The 17,839-nt window shown below is 44.6% G+C and overlaps 1 protein-coding gene and 1 long non-coding RNA gene across 2 annotated transcripts; both read left to right on the top strand.

Moving 5' to 3' along the window:
* The first annotated feature begins 469 nt into the window (after nt 1-469).
* SMIM19 (small integral membrane protein 19) lies at nt 470-3,975 on the top strand. The gene is made up of 4 exons (XM_050896407.1): nt 470-527; nt 1,329-1,611; nt 1,775-1,899; nt 3,052-3,975. Exons 1-4 carry the CDS (start codon nt 470-472, stop codon nt 3,117-3,119), a joined length of 534 nt encoding a protein of 177 aa, XP_050752364.1. The 3' UTR covers nt 3,120-3,975.
* Nucleotides 3,976-4,862: 887 nt separating this feature from the next.
* On the top strand, nt 4,863-17,111 carry LOC127015764 (uncharacterized). The gene is made up of 2 exons (XR_007766372.1): nt 4,863-4,925; nt 14,979-17,111. It is a non-coding gene; the product is annotated as an uncharacterized LOC127015764 (long non-coding RNA).
* Nucleotides 17,112-17,839: the final 728 nt, after the last annotated feature.

Below are 17,839 nucleotides of genomic sequence, written 5' to 3'. Positions count from 1 at the left end.
GAATTATGTCTAATTGCTGTTCTACTATTCTTTCCCACACCATGTGGGGCAAGGAACTTTTCTCATGATAACAGTGCCTTCGCTTTTCATTTTTTTATATTGTTGTTTTCACTCATATCCTTTTATGCCCTGATCTGAGGCCTCTTAAAATGAATCTGTTCCATAGCATGGAAAGAGGATGACTGGGCACATCTTGCACTGAGAAAATGGTTCCCCAAAGGACGGAGTTTCCCCAGGCTGGTTGAACATCTGCAAAGCAAGTGCCATCCAAGTGAAGTGTCTAGACTCCCTCCACTCAGTAAGGGGTCAGAGCACTTCCCGGGCACAGGAGGACTCATTCTGAATGTTTGACATAGGTTAGATAAATCATGCCCTAAAAATACTTTTTCCCCCTTATTGTCTTATAAAGGGTGAAGACAAATAACCGCAACACAAGCACATACCCCAAACATGCGTAGAGCAAAGGGAGATGAACCATATCCATAACATCTACATTGTAATAGTTCTAGTATCTGAAGGAAGATATGGTAAAAGGAAGTATCAGGGCCAGAGGTGGATAGAAAGAAGCAGGAGAGGATAAAGGACAGCACACCTAACCCACCATGTAGCTCAAACATGCCACATCAGGCAGTACAAAATAAAAAAAAGTGTGTGTGTGTGTGTGTGTTAGAACATCCTCTGCCTAGTTAATCTGCATCTCATTAAGCAGTTCAGACAACTTTTCAAGTTTCTAAACTGAAACACTTGCTCTGCTCCACCTTTTCTACCAAAGCATAATCCTAGAATTGTGCTTTTTGGCATCAGGAGCATATGGAGCATAGGAGTAAACTATGTTGCTCCAGCATCTGAATATCCAGCAACTCCCATTTTGGCACAAAAAAAAAAAAAAAAGGAGGCAAGATTTTTCAGAAAGCGCTTTCTATTTTGACAACCTAAACCGTCAAATTTAGTTCCTATGTGAAAAGTGAAAGCTCGTGACAACCTGAACCTCTTTTTCTCTCGACACCACGCACTGCTAAGCTACATCCCGCATGACTCCACTGCCACAGAAGGAGCACCAGCCCAGGCGGGTGAAGGTGCTTTCGACTCCACGTCTGCCAGGCTTTCAGAGCTGCTGAATTCACCCCTCGACTGGCCCTCCACCCGCCTGCGCGTTTCCCCTCAGACACTAGCACCGTGAAAGCAGAAAGACTGTTATATCCCCCGCGCCTGCATCCCCTGGGAGAGAAACTGCCACCTACTTATGTCCTCTCCCGCAGGGACTGGGAGCTAGAGGGGAAATAAAAGGGGGTGGGGGCGGCCCGAGGCCCCTCGCTGCCCCCCCTCAGGGCCACCCCGAGATGGCGGCAGAGAGGCCGAGGCGCGGCACCTCACGCCGGCCCCGACGGCTCGCCTGACGTCACTTCCCGCCGCCCGCCCTCACGGCCGTCCCCCAGCGGCCGTTCTCCCCGATGGCGGCGGCAGCGGCCGGGGGGCGGGCGGCGGCGGCTCGGCGGCGCTGGGCGACAGCGGCGCCATCGACTACTCGGTGCATGAGGCGTGGAACGAGGCCACCAACGTCTACCTGCTGGTGGTGCTGGCCAGCCTCGCCCTCCTCGTCTACGCGCGGCGGTGAGGGGAGGCCGGGGGGGGGTGAGTGGGGGGGAAGGCCGCAGGGGGCGGGGCGAGGGCTCCCGCCGGGAAGCGACCGCGCCGGCCCCACGTGTAGCCGTGCCGGCGGGGCCGGGCTGTGCCGGGCCGGGCCGGGCCTCTCACCGCCTTGCCCCCCTCGCAGGAACAAGAGGAGGATCATGCGCATCTTCACCCTGCCCCCAGCCGCCGAGACGCCGCCCGAGCCCAACTTCTACGACAGCATGAAGAAGATCCGCCTGCGGCAGCAGCTGGAGATGTACTCCATCGGTAAGTCAGAGGAAAGAGGGGGCTCCCTTGGGCCTGTGGGTTACTGGGGATGGTTCCTGCAGGGGTGGCCTCGAGCCTGCCTGTCCTCGTGCGGCGGGGACACCAGCGCGGAGCCCCGGTCCTGTGGCACCATGCGAGCAGGGGTTCTGCAGGAGCGCGGGGTCACAGGATTGAGGCGTGAGGAAGTGCGGAGTGAGGGAGCGGCCGTGCAATTTTCTTCTAGCTGTCAAAACGAATCTGATGTTGAAGTTAAAAAGAGCTGGGAATGTCTGAATATTGTCAAAATGTGGATGGTTTTGTAAAAGTTGAGAGGACTGTGGAATCACAAGTAATTCATAAATTGAAAATAAATGAGAATTTTACCAATGAGTGTTGCCGCTCCCATCTTAATGTTGAAGGTCAGGATGGAGGTAGGAAAGAGCCCTGTGCCCCTGATATTCCAGAGGTCCAATTCAGAGAAACACCTGTACTTGCTTCACATCTGCCATACATGCATGCCTAGAGGGAGTACGGACAAGAAATACTTAATGAGTTGAAACCACCTTTTAAATGTAAAGATTTAATGTAAAGATTCGTAAACCAGGCCATTGCATTCTGTAAGAACAGGAAAGGATGTCTTCCTACAGAGGAATGCCTGCTGGCATTCGTTGTTGCTGTTTGTTCCACCGCACACAACTCTCTGATCTCCCTTTGCCTTGCTAACCAGATTAATTTTGAAGTCAATGTAGTTGTTAGCTTGTGGCTTGTATATTGTGGAGGAGATGAGTGATGTGGAGATCAGCCGCGTGACTAATGAGTTGTTCAGGTCATCTGTAATAGTACTTCTGAAGCCACAGTCTTTAATTTTTTTTTTAAATGAAAGGACCTGAATGGAATCATAGTTATCTGCCATTAATTTACTGACATTTTGCTATGACTCTACTGTTCAGCCTTTCCAAGGCCATATGCTAAAGGACTAGTTCCACACGGTGACTGAAACTTCCCCTTGTGTGGCTAAGCGGTGAAATTACATTCTCTAATCTTAAGTCTATTTCTTGATTGTTATCATATTTATACGTGTGTATATATAGATATGTATACATGCACACACGTATATATACATGTATATAATAAATGGTATAATCAGTGTTGATTGGTGTTTCTTTTTTTCAGCAAGGAAGTTTGAACAGCAGCAGCAGCCACCAAAACAGACTGAAAGCATACAGCTCTCAGTGGAATGAAGCCCACAATTGTAGGAACTCAGGATATATTTCCAGTGCTGATGATAAGAGTCAGTGTGGAGCTATTTTCAATGCCTCTTAATTGATACATAGCTGAAGGCAAGGGGGAAAGGAAGGGGACTCTCCTAAAAACTTTGTTCTCGGTAGCTTTTCCCTGAGCCCCGTGAAGTAAACTGAGTGCCTGCTGAAACATTCAGCATGAAAGTGGCCAACACAGGGCAGACCTGCTCAGAGAAACCGCTGAGGGTAGAGACGTGCAGTCTCACCAGTGTTTTAAATTATTTCTCTCTCTGCCGGCACCTTGGAAATCAGCTCCTACCTTCTCTGGTAACGGCACCCTAGAGAAAGCAAGGCAGTACCTATCTGCCTGGAAACCCTATTGTTCCTTGATCACGCATTGTTAAATTTGCTGAATGCGTTCAGTAAACGTGAATGAAGATACTGTGGCCTTACTGCCTAGCAAAGGTGAACAGCTTTGAGAGCCTGGAGTGTCGCTGGCGGTAGCGCAGAAAGATTCTGCTGTCTGTGTTTATATGGGGGTTGCGTATGCAATACTGTGAACCTTTCCTGGAGAAACTTTGAGAACTGAGAAGTACACAGTGAATTGCATGTCCAGAAGACACTTAAAGCCAATACTATAATGTTAATAGCAAAGGTGGTTAGCTTAATTTAATCAAACTGCTTTAAAGAACGGGATTGTCTATAAAAATTTGCATAAGCAGAAAGATCACGGCTTATCCAGAAGAGACAACACACCCCAGTTACTTTTTTCTTTCTACATAAATCACAAAATCAGTTAATTTAAAGCATACTGCAGAAATTACTTCTTAATAAAAGCATCTAATAATGAAAACTACTTGAAGATGTATCATGCTGTAATTCCTAACGTTACACAACTGGAGTAGGCCGAGTGGTGAACAGAACGCTAACAAACAGCACGGGGAGCTGGGAGCGTATGCCCAGATTTTTTTTTTCCAATTCTGTGCTAGAATACATTAAGTCTTGGAGCAGTGGTAAACAGCACTGCAGTTCCATTCACATATGAGGAGGCTTGGCTTTGTTCACCAAATCTTGCTTATTAGATTGAAATTATCTGCAACTTAGCGCCTGTAGGGACAGTAAAACGTGACCTGGGCCGCACCGACCGTGGCAGGAGACGGCTCAGAGGGTTTGCCCCGTGAAAAGGGCTCGTTTGTGTGAAGTCTTGCCACCCGTGCCGATGGCCCCTTTTGACAGCTTCCCCGCGTGTAACCGAGGAAAACAGAAGCGTAACTCGACGGGGCCGAGGGCTGGCGGGAGGAAGCGCCGTTCCCCCTCGGCGACGGGGAGGAGGAAGACCGCGGAGGACGCGGGAACCACCGGGGCTGCCGGCGGCTCGGCTGTGCTGCCCGGCCTCCTCCCGCCGCTGCCTCCCCGGCGGCCTCCCGGTGCCTTTTCCATCTTACGTTACTCCGGCCGTATGAAGACCCGGCTCCGCACCGTCTCCCCGTTACTTAGCGGTATTTACGCGGGACAGAGACCCAACTCCGCCCGAGCTCCCTGGGCGGCGGGGCCCTCTGCCCGTGTCCGCGTCCCCATCCATCCCCCGGAAGCAGCACTCTTCCCTCCCCCCCCCCCCGACCTCACTTCCTGCCGCCGCTTCCGCCTCCGGGCCGTGCCGGCTGCCGCCGCCGCCGCCGCCGCCGCCGCCGCCGCCCCTGCCGCTGCCGCCGCCGCCGCCGCCGCCGCCGCCGCCGCTGCTGCTGCCGCCGCCGCCGCCGCTGCCGCTGCCGCTGCTGCTGCTGCTCGGAGGGCGCCCGCCGGGCGGTGAGTGGGGCCGCGGCGGGGCACGCGCGCGGGGGCGCCCCGCCCCGCCCCCGCCCCTCCCCTCGCCCCGTCCGCGCTGAGGGGAGGGGGGCGCCTCACCGGCGGCGGCGCGCGGGGGGCCGTTGTGAGGCGGGAAGGGGCCGCCTGAGGAGAAAGGGGGGGGGGGGGGGGCCGGCGCCGGCTCCGTCGGGGGCAGGCTGCGCGCCGCCGGGCCGGGTGGGCTTTCTCCTCCATCCTCCGCGGGAGGGTTCTCCGCCTCCTGTGCCCGGCTTCACCCCGTGGGCGCCGCAGCGTTGTCCCGGCGCGGGGCTCATGGCTGTAACGAGAGCTCAGCCCTCTTTCCCACCAGCCCTGCCCACCCGAGCGGTCAGCCAGGGAACAGGCAGCGCGGGGATGAATCCTGCCTAATGGTGCATCTTCTGTAACGCTCGCCAGGGCTGCTGTCCTCAACAGCCATCCGATGCGGCTCCATACGTTTCAATAAAGCAGCATTTCAAAATGAACCCATTCTTTCCAGTTTGCTAAACCCAGCCGTCTTTCCGTCTGTAGCTAATAATTTTACAGTTTTCCTCTCAGCTGAGCTGGAAGCACTGTGAAGCACTTAGAAATCTCGAGCAGCTTGCAGCTCCGCTTGTATTCATGGACCTGAGGTAGTGGCACAGGTATCTCACAAATTTACGTGTCGAGACAAAACATTTTTAAGGAGAAGCAACAAAAGCAAAAGCTTTTCCAGGGCGCGTAGCTTTTGTGTTTGCTAGGGCATTAGAAGCATGCTGCTTGAGCCAAGAGCGAAGGGAAGGTAGTGGTTTGTTTTCCTGACGTAAGTGCAGCTATTGAAGTTCTGTCCCAGCAAAACTATACCCTGTTTTGTTGGGGGTTTTATTTTTCAGTTATACAGTACAAGTATGCTTTGGGACGGAAGGTGCAGTCAGCTTTTGAAATTTTACCTCAGATTTCTGCAGTGATTTTTACCCATTAATTCATGATATTGTGTGTAGAAAAAAAGTGCTTTCTTTAATTGGTAGTAAAAAATCAGTGCCTAAAAGCAAAGGCAGATAAGGTAGAGGCAATAGATCTATTTTTTTTGTGTCCATTCGTAGTAGTCAGGCTTGTAGGCATGCACAGGAACGGATTCTCAAACTCTCGTGGAACTTTGTTCATGCTGAATTATTAGATGTCTTGGATGGGGAAAGCTTGTGACCTTTAAAAAAATTGTGCCAAAGTTATGTTTAGTCGCGTTTATTTTTGAGAATGCTGTACAGAGGCAAATCTTTCTAGCTTACCCAATACTGTTTAAAAAGTTATTGTGATATGTAGATTTAGTGGTGTCTGATCACACAAAGCATGCAAGGGAAGGCTTTCAAAGCAGTTAAAACTTTGCATCTGTAAGGTACCGCAAAAAAGCGTTAACAAGTTGCTCTCAATTCTAACTCAAATGTTTTTGAGGATCTGACTGCTCTGTTGTGTCCATGGGAGCTGCTGAACAGTCAGATCTTTGTAAATGCAGTCTTCAGATGGAGTTACAACCATGACTCTATAATCTTATGTGAAAACTATAATCTTCTTTTAAGTGGTGGAAAAGTCATCTCTCTTCTCATACCTAAAATGTGGCTGGCTAGATTTTATATTCAGTGCTGCACAGAAGATCAAAGCTTTTTGGATGGAGCTTTATAAATTCTGTGACAATGCTCAAGAGGGTCTTAAATATTTCTAAGCTGTGAATGTGGCTGCATTTAAAGCTGAAGACGTTGTAAACTCTGTGGGCCTTGTAGTGAAAATATCTTCCCCTGTGCCATGAGCATTTTGAGTTTCAGTCCAGTGTTACGTGCCCGGATAGTATGAATTGGCATGTGCCAGCCGAGCCCAGATGAGAACGTAGCCTGTAGCAGCTGCCGTGGTGCCTTGTAGCCATAAGAGTTACGAATTTCAGCAGTGTGACACTCGGGTGGTGCTAAACTTGCTCTCAAACTTCCCTTCCAAACTGCCTGATCCATCGAGAAGACCTACAGAGGAAGCCTTTGCTGTACCACTTGTACTGCTGATGCCAGTAGAAGCTCTGAAAATGGGGAGAAGATCCCAGTGCCTTCATCTGAGGACGGTTTGCAGGGAAGAAGTGCAAAGTTATTCATTGAGAATATTCTAACCTATGATGAATCTTTCTGTAATTTGCATTTTGCATATGTGATTAAGCAGCATTGGCCAAAAGCCTGGTGACAGCACAGGGCTCTGGAATGTCTCCCTGTTGCCTGGGCGGTTTATTCACGTTAGCTTACTTCCGTGAGCATAATCGCTCCTTTTAAAGTCCTCCTGAACTCAGGAGTGCCGCTGCTATTGAGCAAGCTGAAATTATACACGCTGCAGAGAGAAAGGTGGGTATGTTGCAACTTAACCTCTCTTTGGGAGGAATTGAAAAGATTTTGCCCCGGCCCTAATTTCTACATTAAAGAGATTTAAAATTGTCACTACGTGCCTTCTTCAACGGGGAAGAAGCACCTTGTTGGAAAACGTGTTATTAACTCCATGATGTCTTTGGCCTGTTATGCCTAAAGAGCAATAGCATTGGAGGAGGCTTGCTGACAAAGTGCAGTCTTCAGTCGCGGTTGCTTACGCACCGAATCAGAAGTAGTGATCAAAAGGCGTTCCCTTTCCCCTCCAAACACTTAAACTGTGTTTTAGTCATGGTAAGGAACCTGGGTGATGTCACCTAGTTTATTAACATAGTCACTCAAACAAAAAGGCAGCGCTTGATCTTGTCCTGGAGACAGGGCTGCCACTGAAGAGCAGAAGGTTTCAGTGCCTCAGGCCCCTGAGAATGGAGGTAAGATCCTTTACTTTGCAGCCCTGTTTCTGTTGTGGCGTAAGAGTTAAGGGCTAAGAAAAAGTTTGTTGTAGCTCCATCAAGAGCTCCATCAGAAATTGGTGTCACCTGGGTCGGCAGGACTCCCTGCTGGCTAAGGGACAGATACCAAGTATGACCAGAGATATTGACCGCTGGCAGAACACCCCAAAGCCAGCGCAAATGGCTCATGAGAAATCTGACGTCGGGGAGTGGAAATCAGTGCTACTTCTTCCGTAACAGCAGACAAGAAGGGAGGAGGAAAAAAACCACACGTCGTGTTAAGAGCAAAAGGCTCAGGATTTTTTTAGGCAGGAAAAATCCTGCCTTAATAACTCTTTTCCCAACTCTCTGATAAAAAAAGGCTGATAAAACTTCTCAGTGCTCAGTTGTCTCCGTGAAATCTGTGTTTACAAGGAAAAGGCTAAGAACCTTTTTAAGAATGAAGGTGCCTTGCCTGATTTTTGCAAGGAATGTCTAAGCTTTGGGTGTTACTTTAATAAAAATAATTCCTAATCTTTTTATGGAATATCTAAACTCTGGGCGTTACTTTAATAAAAATAACTTCAAACTCCAAGATTAACAGAATTGCTAAAAGGAGTTAGTTTTCAATGACAAAAAACAATAAACTGAATTTGGAATTTCTGAACCAAGCCCTCGAAAGCAATTTGTGGCAAAACTCCAGAAAAAGATAAAAAAAAAAAAAAATCTCGTTTTTATAAAATAGCCGTATATCTTCTTTCTCAATTATAGCTAGGCACTGCTTTGAAAAGTGATTCTCCCCTTGCAGAGGCCTAGGAATGAGATGTTTTAGGAGAACTGGGTTTAATTTTAATCTAACAGTAAAATGAATTAAGAATCCTAAAAAGGGGCTGCTCATATTAGGGATTTGCTGAAATTGGAGTCTGAGAAAATACCTTACATTTGCACATCTGAAGAAAAACTTAGATCCTGAGTCTGCAAAGGAGTAGTCCCCTTCAGTTTCCATCAGGCTGTCAGACTTGCTGGAACTGGTTTTAGACATCTGTGATGTATAAAAGGCATGCGTGGATCTATAGCTTGCTCCTGAGAAAGACAAGATTATAGAAAAATTTGTCTTTTTTGTAATGGAATAGAACGAGTATTTGGAAAAGACTCGGTCGGCAGGAGGGCTGTATTACTTTCCAAAATATCCTCTGGATCATCCTGAAAACATAGTTTGTAATATGCTCTTGACTGACAGCATAGGGTGTGAAGCATAAATTCCTGAGCAGGAAAGATGTATGTTGGTTGTGCAATGGGAGACTCCATGTGATCTCGTTATTTATGGCACTTCTCTCAGATGTCTTTCTGGGACTCGAACAGCTGCTGTGAACTTTACCCAGCACAGAGTACTCGGTATGTTTGAACGACTCTGTTTTGCCGTTGCTCAGATCATGGTGTACGCTCTGATGAGCAATATTAGAACCAGCTTCTGTGACACCGGTTGTAAAAACAAAGCAGAACTTAGGGAACCCTTTTACTGATTCATGAAAAGCTTGAAGGGGAAGAAAAGTAAGACTATCATCTTCCATAGCTTTGGTTGGTGGACATCAGGGAGTGATAGTTGAAGGCATCCATTTCTTTATACTGTAGTATGGAAGGAAGGGTGGACTGACAGAAGAGGAAGACTTGCTTTTTCTTTTCAGACGAAGGTCAGAAGGCTAGAGGCAGAGGTGCAGGCTTTTTCAATCTCATCTCTTCATGACCATCTTGTTAAATGGCAGCAACCCTTGTTTGCAGGAACTTTCCCTCGCTTTGGTAAAGAGCTGTGGCTTGTCATGCATTTGGATATGTGGCAGTGCCATTGCTAAATAGATCCAAATCTATAGTCAGATAAGGCTTGGAATAATTGATGTTCTTAGCTCAACTAAATAACTGAGTTCACATGATCTGTAAGTGGCCAGTGGATTTTTTCTTAGGCAAAGTATGTACTGCTTGTATTGCACATTTATTTAAAGCTAATTTTAGCACGACAGATTGAGAATTCTAGCAGCCAAAAATACCTTTGTTGAGTTCGTTAAAAGATTTCCTTACCCAAACTCTGTTTTTGTGTGTGACAAACAGAAAATATCGCATCTTTTAGACTTCATATTCAGTAACAACTCAAAAGTGCTGAAAGCATTGCACTCAAGGCCTCCAAGATTACTTTTGCCACGACTGATGGGAGAATTATTCTGTATCATTATTGTCTTCTCTTTCAACCTCAGCAAATACTGAAATGCCAAAGGCAAACCACTCGATGGCTGATCAGAGGTCCTGGAGATGCTGGTATGGCAGTGCTCCGAAACTTGTGGCTTGGACCACTGTTTGAGCATTGCCTAAGAGCATTGTAGAAGCACTCAGTTCAGTATGTCGTCTTTACACATGTGAGACAGAAGAACAGGAAAGCATTTATGGCCTCTTAGAAAGAAAGTATTAAGATCATCATTCTGGAACAGAGTTTCTAAGACTGCTGCATGACTATTAAACAGCATGGGGAGGTCATTGAGAAGTATGCAATAGGACAATTTAACTGCCATTATGAGACCTGTGATTTTATTGACTCTAATCAGTATATGATACTCAAAGAAAAGAGTTGCATGTGGTTATATTACTTAATGAGCTAACAGTTGGCAAACTGGTGCCTGTTACCAGTTCTGTTAGGGCTATTTTGATCACTAAAGAGCTCCATTTGTTTATGGACCATAGGCTGGGATAGGAGTTTTCTCTCGACTGCTTGCTTGCCTGCAGATTCTTCTAAAGAGGGATGAAATGGTGTAATTTTCTGTTTGGTTGAGGCAAAGAAGTATTCTCTTGCCATAATTCACCAGTTCCAAGCCCATAATCAAAACACTTGCGGTAAAACAGTGATGGCTATGTGGTGTTTCTCACAGATGCTGTAAAAACTCTTGTCATCTCCTTGGGGGGCCATCTTCCCATGAGATATCGGCCAGACCTACTCTTTCTCTCCTAAAGACTGGGATTAAGAACCTGTGGCCTGGGGTCCAAAGTTTTAGCTCCAGAGGCTGGGAGAAGAAAATGCAGCCCAGTTACTGAAAGCAGGACTATGTTTTCGGGAGACGAGAGGATCCAGAACCTCAAGTTTACTTTAAGAGTCTCCCTTCCTTGTCTGCTGCTTGCTTGCATACATCATTATTATTTTTTTTTTCACCAAAGTTTTGTTGAATGAAGGTGTGGCTTTATACCTTGATGCCTCTTGCAAGCGTTGTGTGAGCAGAAGTGGCAGTGACTAATCGCACTGGAGCTTTAGTAAGTACTTGGCATAGTAACGATGATGAATATGTCATGAGCTCATCCATAAGTAACAACATAGGCTAAAGTTGTTGCACAGAGGAACCTGCAGCCCACAGGAACACCAGCCAAGAGCAAAACGGGATTGGTTTTTCTTGGTTGGACACTGTTGTTCTTTATTCAGCCGTGGAGATGGAAGGGGAATTCTTTGCTCAGAGGGAGAGGTTCCTGTGTGACCTTGAAAAGCCCAGCATGGTATGCTTCTTGTCTGTTCTTTTATAACTAAATTCATCAGAATTTCAGGGGGGTTTGAAGAGCACAACACAGGGCAAAACAGTTTGCTTATAAGAGTGGCAGCTCTGGCGTGGAAAACATCAGAGAAGTGAGCTTGCAAGATCTGGAAGAGGGTAGGGCCTGGTGAAATTCTTGTGGAGCTGGCAGCTTCCAGCAGATCCCAGAAATTTAGCGTATAGAAATGTTGCTGGATAACTGATAGAAGTTGCTAAATTGTTGCCTTAAAGGCCCTCAGATTATGTTCCCGCTCTGTAACAGAGCACAGTATGGCATGGGAGCTTATGGTGCAAGCCGGGCTGGAGCCCTTGGAAGGAGAAAAGAGGTGGTTAATAGCTGTGCTAGTTCCCATAGTGCAAGAACAAAGGGATGTTTAAATGAAATTGAAAATCAGTACATTTGAAACCTGGCACAATTATACCACATGATATTACCGAGGCCAAAAGTTTAGTCGGATTCCAAGCAGACATGGACATTTATATATATAATGACAATGTCCAGAGTTGCAGTAAATAGGATTAAAAATAAATTAAGCATATAAACCTTCATGCTAATTGATGAGGTCAGGAAGGAATTTCCCCTTTGGGTGAATTACATCATTGTTCACTACCCGAGCTGTTCCACCTTCTGAAGCATCTGGTCCTGATCACAGGAGGCAGGATTCTCAAACAGATGGACCAGCAATCTGACCTGTCGTGGCAGTGCTTAGCTTACCCTGCCTGGGTCGGATCTTGTTGAAAGGGTTTGAGAAGCTTTTTTTTTTTTCCCTAGGGTTTTCTGAGGCCACCTGTACTGCAGTGTATGTCTACTTTTCCAGTTTCTCATTGGCAAAAGAGGACAACTGTTGACCAATTGCCTTTGATGTATCTTGAGAAGTGCCTGCTAACACGTCAGCAGCAGCCCGCGTAAAGATGGAAGCTGTGATGGGCACATAAGGCATTGCTGTATTGCTCCGTAGATTAAAAAGTAGCTCTGTGAGCAGCTGAACTAATGAAGATGAGAGTTTCCTGCAGCCTTCTCAGTTTTGGTAGCACTGTGGTACCTTAAACACCTTCCTTTCTTTCTTTCCATTACACAGCAGTATCGTTAGTGTCCCTGAGCAGCCTCTCACTGCCTCGTGGTTCTTGGGTATATTTAATCAAAACATGATGTCTCCCTGATGTTTGTGAACCAGGCATGTTGCTCAGGGGGCTGCCTCGGTTATTAATTCTGCAAGCCTGTTGTAGGAATTGAGCACCTGTGAAATTTCTATCCTTTTCCATCAGATTAGGTTGAAATTGGCTTTATAATTTACGTTTCTGTGCATGGGACAGTTGGTGTGGTTATTTAACCATTGTTTCCTTGGGAAACAAGGAAAAATACCAGTATTCTAAGGAAGTTGCCATGGAATACTTTTTCTCTCAAAGCAATTAGGTGCATGAACAGTTACACCAAATAATTGAGGCACATGTGCCTTTAAAACGTGCACTGTTTAATCTTAAGACTTTCCCCAAGGTATAAGGGGAAGGTTTCCTTGCCAAAATACTGTAATTGACTTAACAGTCCAGGAGGTTTCTGTGTTTTGTTACTGAGCTACAAAATTCTTCTGCTGGTGTTGGCTGCTATGAAGATCAAAGTTAGAATTACCAGCCTGCCAGTAAATTGTCTCTTCAAAAGAAAACTGAGAATTCCTCAGTTGTTTCAGGTGACAGCCAGCGTCAGATCTTTTTGGCAAATATTAATATTTTTCTGCAGTTCTCTTTCTGCATGCAACAGTGAGTAGCCTGCATGTCTTGTAATCTGTATGGTGCATATGCTGAGTGTAGACGTCTGATTAACGGGTGAGGATGTCAATAATAAATTGAATTACTTGTCCACAGTTAATTTCTGGTGCTCAGAGAGAATATGGAGTTATGATGATTATGGAACAGTGAAATTGTGGTTTCTGTTTCTTGTATACAGTGATCATCATGATAAAAGATTAAGGATCACTGTGGTATAAAATAATTGGATGGTATCTGGACATGTTCTGGATGTCCTGCTGACGGGACGTGTGTGGCTGCCTCGGCTTTTATGGTCTGTAAGCTCTTGAAATCTGTGATAATTGCCTTTCCTGAGTGGGCAATAGCATGTTTCTCAATAGCAGGCATGATCACTGAGGCACAGGCTGTCAGGACTGTTTGCCTCCTAAGCACTTGTGAGGGTAAGGACTTCTTAAAGAGTTCAGAATTAAGGGAATATGTATTTTTCTTTGACATATAATCTCGGCACAGCAAATACATTTCAGTTCGGTTACTTAACAGCTATTGTTTCTGCAATACTCAGAGCATTGTCAGAGGGTTTCTTGCTTTGACCATCCAAGGTACAGTTATCTTCTCTACTTCACTGTGCAAGAACCAAAGCCAAGACTTTTTGTGCTCGGATGGGATTCTGTCCCTCGTTTCTAGTGTAAGAGAGCTGAAATGATCCGTCGTTTCGCTGGGAGGACTTGGCGAAGGACTATGCTGTCTTTCTGAGTGAAGTGTGCGCTGTGTACGGAGCATGCTGCTGTCAAGTGCTTTTGCAGAAGAAAGGAGGATTTCAGATGGGAGGTGGAATTCTGAGAATGTGAGATGGTAGCTGATAAGAGGTAGGATCTGCTCTGCCTCTGCTAGGAAGAGATTTTGGTGCTAATGTTTATTTAAAGATGCCCTTAACCCTAAAAGGGAGAGATAAAATTGCTTTCATGCTTCTGTCTCACTGAGAGCTGGCTGGCAGAATGGTTTTGGTGCCTGCTTATCTGCCCTGAAGGCTTCATGGCTGGGGAGGCTGCAGAAATAATTTCTCCTGCACCCCCTTGTTCAGCGTTTGGGCAAAATCGTGAGGCAGGCAAATGGTTTGGGCTGCTTGTTTGGACACAAGATGGCTGTGTCTCCATTTTGTGGATGAGTCATCCCTCTGCCTTTTTGTTGTTAGGCTCCGAACAGTGCTGCTGTTGGCTTTGGGCCCGCTTGATCCCAAGTTTTGGATGGCAGAAACAGATAGGCAAGTCCCCTCCACCCCAACCCCAAACTTTATGACATGATTTTGGGGACAAAGACACTTTGAAAATACTTTAGGCCTTTGTCACCTTGTAGTTAAACTGCTGTAATGCAGAGGAAGTGTCTCCTCCGGTATCTGATAAGTGTGTAAAAACGCAAACGTACTGTGGAAGTTGTGTAGATTAAGAAGCAGTGGGAAAAGTAGAGGAGAGGCTTACATCTTTGGTTTTTGTCTCAGTTGTGGTCTAGAGCTCTACTTACTTGGACAAACGGGTCCTGGGTAAAGATAACTTGCATTGTTTTCAGTAGCGGATAAGTTAGTAGATGGGTCAGCGGTTTCTTTTAGTTGAGCTGGCTGCCGCAGACTAGTTCTGCAAGCTTGGCACCCGATGATGTTTTCCGCAGTATGTAAGGCTAGCTGGTACAGGACTTCTCCTGCTTGTCATATCAGGAACCGAGGTGCAGATTGGGAGATTTCATTAGTTACCCCAATTTTGGCACACGATGTTTACATACCTAGTTTGGCAAAACTTTGCTTTTGTGAAAGGAACTCTTATTTCCTAAAAGGAACTTGAATGAAAGTTGGAATTTTATTAAAGACACAGAGGCATATTATTATTCATCTTTCCTTGCTTCATCCCTGTGATGTTTCCTGTTTTGCTTCTTGAGATACAGGTGTCATGATGAGGAGCTTCTCAGAAACAGAAGTGGATGATGAGTGGAGATGAAGAAATCATACATTTAAGAAGTTGGCTCAAGTTTCCGTTACAGGCATGGAAAGTTTCTGAGACCAACCCATGCGAGAAGAACATGAGTAAAGAAGAGGGAGATGTAGACCCAGACTTTCTAGAAGGGATTGCAGGATTTGAGAGGACGCTGCACAAACGTCACGTAGTTTGCTTGCTTATTCATTTACCTGCGCCCCTGGATTGTAATACTTTGTTTGCATTATCTGTTTGGAAGTTGAAAAATCCCCTCACATCTGTGTCTTTAATATAATTGTGGCTTCAAGCTTGTTTTAGGAAGAGCAGAACATTGCTGTAGTTTTTATTTGTGGATTAGATAGCTGCTGCTTTGTACTTGAAATCAATTTTGGTTTTTTGTAGAAACGTACGTTGAATATGGAGATCAGACCATGACTGTTACAAAATAGGAAATCAGGGGTGACAGGTACATAGGTAAAAGAAAAAAAAGATAGTGGTAGCCCTCTAATTTGAGTAACCTTATAATGCATTGTTCTTATGCTCTCCTTAGACAGATGTCAGAATCAAATATTAATCAGTTCAATCTTTTTTATTTGACTGTTGGTCACAAAAATATGCCAGATAGGTAAGATTTCTTGGCAGGGCTGTGAGGTTTTAAGTGCAGATTACTTAGTATTGAGTTGGGGGAGAGCTTTTTAGAAAGGTAGGTTTTTTTAACATCTTGGCTGTTATGTGAAGTATCTCCAAGGAAGTACTAGCCATGCAGTCCAACAAGTTACGATGCTGTGAACAGACTTCATTGTAGTAAGTCTCTGATATGGAGTTTGACATATATGTATTTAAAATTCTAAAATTAAATGTAATTTCCTATATTGGCCAGTGTTGCTGGTAGAGGCAAAGAGCATCTTTATTTTTCTTATGAACTCTTATCTGGTGTTTTATCCTCAATAAAAGGCTATGGTTATTTTTGCATACTGACTGAATATTTGGCCTTTAAGAGTATATAATTAGATGGAAGAGTAAAAGCAGTTGTTAAAGGACTGTTTTTCTAATGAAAATAGTTTGAAATCGTATAATTTTAGTTTCTTCCGAATAGATGTGATTAGTGTGTTGGAAATAGTTTTACAGTGGATATAAAGGGAACAGTTGAGAGACAGTGGCTGAGAATGTGTCCAGCTATTTTTGTAGCTAAGAGTTATATTTTTTCTGTCTCTTTACGTAGATATTTCCATATAATTGAACAGCTAAATTACAATTGGATACAAAAACTATTTGCACTTAGTAGTATTTATATTTTTAAATAGATTTTATTGTACTAATTGATAAGTAAATTGCAATGACTGTGAGAAAATCCTAGCCTATATTATTACTTTGATAGAAATTTGAATATGGGATAGTATTATCTGTATCATATAAAAATGTTTTAATGGATTTTTAGCTGCTGAAACTGAAATCAATAAACTTTAGTTACTGTTGTTGACTGGAACAAGTAAATCTGCACATTTCTGTTTTCTTCGTATTACCTCTGCCTCTATGTTCACCTAGTGTTTCTTCCAGCATTATGCCTTTCATGGTATTTGCCTTCTTTAGATCAACCCGTGAGGCACTCACTGTGGGCTTTTGCATGTTCTTGTGGAAGACTTTCTTGATGGAGAACTGTGCCTCTGAGTTTGTGCAATTACTTTATGTTTTCTGAATAAACCCTAGAGAATCCCAGGCGAAATAAAATCCCAGGATTAGTAGAGTAGCCAGTGGGTCAGTTCATAATTTTTCTCATATTTTAAATATATCTGTCAGTAACTGATGGTTGTGTTTTAAAGTAGATACAGAATGGTCTTGTGCACACCTGAATTTCATGTTAGATTAGTGACACCAGTGTATCGCAGATTGAATGTACATTAGTGAACAATATGGTCTATGTTCTGGATTACTTTGGAGAATGGAAAATACTTTTTGCTTGGTTGAGAAATTTTTAAAACTGGAAAAGATTATGTTTATTTTAAAACCCTGCTACTTCGGATTTGAAAGAAACAAACTTGTAATATAGCCCAAATTTATTGTAATCTGTTTAGTTATTTGTATTAAATGAAGTGATTCAAAGGTGTTCATGTCTGCTGAAGTTTTAAAGAAAACAAAATCAAATTGCGGGAGATAATTGGTTAAATGCTTGGAGACAGTGTTGATTGAAATATTAAGCCCATTTTGGGAGTAATGTATTCCACCATTTCAGAGCAACTGTTTTCTTCACATCATTTTATTCATTTGATTTAATTCAATATCTGGTTAATTCAAGGCCAAAGAACTGATTGACAGTTGAAAAAATGGCATAATTAATTTTCCTGTTTTAATTTATGTGTAGAAGAGATGGAAGAGGAAACGACTTCTATGACTGCTGAAGGTCTCGGTGACCAGAAACAACTGGTTGTTTATTAATTATAGATTCCTTGTTTACTTCTTTAAAAGAAAAAATATTTTATATACTTTTTTCCTGAGTATTCAGTGTTCTTTACATGACGATCCACTTGCTCATTTGTTTTATGGATAACACCGAGTGATTTTTCCTTATCAGTATGAGAGAGAGACTGTGGTCCCTTCCAGGTCTTGCAAGAAATGTGCTCCACATGTGCTTCCATACTCCAGAGGACTCTCTTCGCATGGCATGGTTGTCATACCTGGCTGCCGTAGACTTAATTTTATTCATTTTTTTAGGTTCTTTTCTCCTTTTTTGCTTGACTTTTTCCGATACTTCAGCTCTCTGGGAATTTGCACCCTGCCTTGGAGTGGTGTGGCTCTTCTCTCAGTGCTTGTATGGAGTGGCGAGGTCTGTGTCAG

Source organism: Gymnogyps californianus, chromosome 4 (assembly GCF_018139145.2).
Source record: "Gymnogyps californianus isolate 813 chromosome 4, ASM1813914v2, whole genome shotgun sequence".
Classification (NCBI taxonomy): domain Eukaryota; kingdom Metazoa; phylum Chordata; class Aves; order Accipitriformes; family Cathartidae; genus Gymnogyps; species Gymnogyps californianus.
This window is presented reverse-complemented; position numbering and strand designations above follow the sequence as displayed.